This window comes from Amblyomma maculatum, chromosome 4, assembly GCF_055883805.1.
Source record: "Amblyomma maculatum isolate TAMU_Amacu chromosome 4, ASM5588380v1, whole genome shotgun sequence".
NCBI lineage: Eukaryota > Metazoa > Arthropoda > Arachnida > Ixodida > Ixodidae > Amblyomma > Amblyomma maculatum.
The window spans coordinates 188,336,000-188,340,726 of record NC_139347.1 but is presented as its reverse complement, the minus strand read 5'-3'; the positions used below and the strand labels follow the sequence as shown (position 1 = coordinate 188,340,726).

Sequence of the window (4,727 nt, the reverse complement as noted above, 5' to 3'; positions counted from 1 at the left end):
CGCCTAACGTAAGCAGAAATAAAGACGTAATAAAAAAAAGCGTTAGACTATTTTAGTAGGCTCCGAACCTCCTCCACTAATAATGTATAGGTCATGCACATATTGGCAGCCTGCCGGGGTGGTGCAGTGGTTAGGGCGCTCGACTACTGCGCCCAAGGACGCGGAATCGAATGCAGGTTTCGGTGGCTGCTTATCGGTGGAGGCGAAAAGCTAGGCGCCCGTGGGCTTTGCAATGTCAGTGAACGTTAAAGAACCCCAGGTCGTCGAAATTTCTGGAATCCTCCATTACGGCGTCCCTCATAGCCTGAGTCACTTTGGGACGTTAAACCCCAAAAGCAAACCACATTGGAAGCCAACTTAATAGCAACACAAAAAAAATGCATTGCATCCAATATCCAATGTTTGCCCTTGATACAAGTGTCACATGACGGCATAGAAATTGTGTAAACATTCGACAGATCGAATAAATTACATTCGAATAACTTTGTGCTTAGATAGCATAAATTACAGTGATGAGACTGAAAACCCATTTGCGTCACAAATCACAACACTCTAATTGAGTCTGCTGTCCACAGGTCTCGGCTCGATGCTTTGGTACCTCGATGACTGACCACTGCCACGAGGCTTGCTGGTTCGTTCCTTCTTCACATTTCGCCAGCTCAGCGTCTGCTTCATGAAGTCCACACTCTGAATGGAACCCGCAGCAGATAAAGGGCTGGCCAAAGTTGGCTTCTCCGACGGCTGCTGTGAAAAGAGCTGGGCATGGAGCATCATAAAGAGCGTGGTCCCAGCTAGGGCGAAAAGCACATCGACACGCCCAATGTCTTGCCACACGGACAGCACTATGGCACACACCCCTCCCAAGCGGCCCAAACCGAAGAGCCAGCAACTCGCCCCGCAACGCACACGCGTCGGCACCATTTCCAAGACGTTGGCGAATATGAGGACTTTGACCGCGAACGTAAGCGGTTTGGCTAAAAGGAAGAACAATGTCGTTACGTAAGCGCATCCCAATGCGAAACTCAGGCTTATCACGCAGGAAACGCCACCGAGCGTTCCTACTGCTGCGGCCAGTAGATGTTGCGGTGAGAGTTTTCTGAACGCAGCGTAGAGCAGCGCGAAACTTGCGAGGTTGGTTCCGCTTGAGGCCCACTGGAACCAAGCAGTTGTTCCTAATATTACCCTGTCCTCGACGGCCATCAATGAGTATTGTGAGAACGAAGCACAGAACGATAAGCCGATCATCACGAACGCGCTGCGCTGTACTGCCTTTGCTCAAGTTACGTCTCCTGCTGTGAGCAGCATGCGCATTTCGGTCCTCTGAACCTCTGCCTTGAGCCTTTCCAGCATGCAGTCAGTGTTCGAAACGGGAAAGTGATTTTCTTTGGCGGCAGCGATCATGAGCATTTCGGCTCTAGCCATGTCGTTTACTGCAATACACCAGCGGGCTGACTCGTGCACTGCGGACACCGCGTACAACGTGAGGACAGTCGGGGACAGCATGAAGATCTGGAGAACTATCCAGTTCAGCCCTCTGAGCAGCCGTGCCACAGCAAGCCATACCTCGGCAATCAGCAAGCCTGCGCACATGGCGGCACACAGGTCCCTGTTCCTGTTCTCGTGCGTGGATGCCTCAAAGAATAGTGTGCAGGCGAGGACGGCGACAGTTGCCACGCAGCCAGAGTTGAGAAACCTTGAAAGGACGTACATGTGGTATGATGTTGCGAAACATCCTCCCATCGTGGCCAGCTGCAGCACCGCCATCGCTGTGAGGAGCACGGGCATCCGGCCGACTCGGTCCGCCATCTGCCCGACGGCAGTCATCGCAATCAGCGAGCCGGCTATGTAGAGGCTCTCCGCCATGGAGCGCAACCAGCGTCTGTGGCAGACCAAGTCCCACTGACTTACGATGGTCCTCTTGCTGTACTCCGGGTCGTAGTCCCAATCATCGCAGTCAACAATCAGCGTGTCGTTAGGGTGACCTGGGTGTTTGTAGACGCTGCATCGACTGAAGCGACCGTCCGCCTCTAGAGGGATTGCCGAGTTCCTCCAGGAGGCCGCAGGCACCTTCATTTCGCCCTGTGGCTGCTTGCACCAGTGGTCGATGTCACCAGAGATGAGACTGAAGGCGAGGGTGTGGCACTGCATTGCGCACACGGAGAATATGACGAGATTGAAGAACCAGCGCTGAAAATGACCATGGCCGAACACATCCCTGCAGTCATAGCAGTCGCTCGTCACTAAGTCTACTCGACTGAGCCTGCGTCTAGACAGCAGAAGCATCTTAGACGTTAATACGGGAGGTATTTGTAGCTGCCCTAACCTGAACCAAGGTCTTCTTCTTCTTCTGCCTTGATATATGGCACATACCCACGAAGGGGGATTGACCAGGGTTCAGTGTGGACTGCCAAATGTCCTACACGAACTGAATTAGTGCAATAAAGCAATTATCAACTAAACAAAAACATAAGATTTAAGATCACAAAATTGATTGAAAGAAAAAATACGAAGCAAAAATTTGGAAGTTTGTAAATGTGGAATACAATTAGCAAGGGAATCTGTCCGTAGCTGTGATGTAGTTATGGAAGTACTGACAAATTTGAGGCAAGCGAGGAGGAAGTTATCAATATTTTCAATCTCATCGCAAGCCTCACAAAGGTTTGTGGGGCTGATCGCGCATCTACATAAATAAAGATTTAGGCGAGGAGTCCTGCATCTCGTGAGAGTCATAGTTATCTCACACTGCCGTAATTTACATGAACGAACTTTCCATGAGTATATGAGATGCTGGTATTCGGCTGTAGATAGCAAGGATTCATTGCACGAAGCGGCTAGGTATTGATAACGCTGAAAACAGGACATTCCAAAAATGGTGATATTAGGGATGGTACATGAAACGGATGCATCAAGAGCTGATTTAGCCAGGAAATCTGCCGCTTCAATCTGGAAAATACCGCAGTGACCGGGGACCCAGATGAAGCGTAGTTCTTTCACCCACCCCGGTATGAAATACTTTAGTGAGCAGCTCAAAAGAGCATCCCGTGCTGACTCCAGTGGCAGCAAAACAGAAAGTCTGATAGAAAAATTATTTTTGATTGACTGCAGGGAACGTTCAGTAGTGCTAGTCCAATTGCCATAAACTCTGCTAAAAATATCGGTGTGTAATCCGTGACACGCACCGAAAAACTCCAGGAAAGAGACTCTGAAAAAAATTCCAATCGCTGCTTTCAGCGCAGTCACAGACGCATCAGTGGCAATTACAGTGTGATCAGGGAACTTTTCAAGGTGATCACATAGGAGACTGGATATCAGACCTGAAGGTAAGTGCTTCACATTAGTTGGAAATATAGAATCATAATTTATATCCACAAAGGACCTGGAGCAACCAATAGGACATATAGAACCGAGGTCCACACCAATGTTTGCTAAAATGCTCTGCGTGAAAACAACCTGGGGCATGCAGACCCTTGGCCACTGGTGAGTGAGAAAGAGGGCGGGGTTTGACACAAAATTAGGTATAGCCATACCTGGAGTAGCCTCAAATGATCGCAAGAAAAATCTAACAGTTAGAAGGCGGAAACGGGAGCTAAGGTCCGAATTGCGGGCCTCCAAGTACAGCACAGTGGTAGAGACTCACTGTGGAAGCCCTAGGCAGAGGCGCAGAGCTCGTCTCTCTAAAAACAGCAAAGGATGCAGCTTATATTTAGGACACCCAGAAAAAAGAATGGAGCCAAATTCCAGAATCGGTCTCACATAGGCTTTGTACAAATGTGGAAGAGTGTCTCGACGCATACTAAATTTCCTATTACTTATCCGTATGAGCCTACCAAGGGCACGCTCACCTTTCTGAACATTAGACTTGATGCGAGGCTTCCAATCCATACTAGCATCATACGTAATGCCTAAATACCGCACAGATTCCACTTGAGGTATGACATCTGAGCGGTAGTTTAACGAAACATATAAGGGGGTTTTGGTTTTAAAAACTAGCACAGTACGTTTGGACACATTTAAAACCAATTTAATTTTGTCCAACCAGACCTCAAGCGCATTTAGGTGAGCCTGTAGTGAACGATAGAGGTCATGAATATCTTTTGCAGAGGCGAAGAATGCTATGTCATCTGCATATTGCCGCGAAACCTTCAAAACAGTATTTGTTGTTTTTTAACAACCGCCGGCATACAGGCTTATCACTCTGATTCTGGACCGCGTATCAGTTCCGTAATCTTTGTTTGTTAATGCTCGACGTCGCAAGTCACACCTTTATCAGTTTTGTTGTAGCGAAAGATGCACCGAGATCTGTCTCGTAGGTTCCGGCCACTCGGGTGTCTTTCCACAATGTTCCAGCCCGCGCTGGTAGCTGTTTGCGACGTTTATCGAGATTGGTCTGTGCAGCCATTAAATTGAGCGTTGACGAGTGTGACGAGCATTCTTTGTCCGACGACCGACGAGCACGTTTGCTATCGCCGCCGCCGAGTTTATTAGTTCCTTTACGGGCGCAAGTCAGCCCCAATAAAGAGTTATTTCAGTACCATCACGCCTGTGTCTACTTTGGGCGTGTACGGCCTTGTCACCACTACGTGACAATATACATATACAGTGACATCAGGATGAACCGGAATATCGCACATTAATATATTAGAAAGGAGTGGTGAGAGCACAGAGCCCTGGGGCACCCCTCTTGTCTGTGCATAGGTATCTGAGAATAATGAGCCATCAGTGCAAAA

The 4,727-nt window shown here is 48.6% G+C and overlaps 1 protein-coding gene across 1 annotated transcript; it reads right to left on the bottom strand.

Annotated features, from left to right (window-relative positions):
• Positions 1–1,275: 1,275 nt before the first annotated feature.
• Positions 1,276–2,283, bottom strand: LOC146193855 (solute carrier family 22 member 7-like). The gene has a single exon (XM_084600634.1). It carries the CDS (start codon positions 2,281–2,283, stop codon positions 1,276–1,278), a length of 1,008 nt encoding a protein of 335 aa, XP_084456760.1.
• Between the last annotated feature and the right edge of the window lie 2,444 nt (positions 2,284–4,727).

Bases quoted from the DNA above. Each gene is read 5' to 3' on its own strand.
- LOC146193855 (XM_084600634.1), bottom strand. From the start codon at position 2,283: ATGCTTCTGCTGTCTAGACGCAGGCTCAGTCGAGTAGACTTAGTGACG.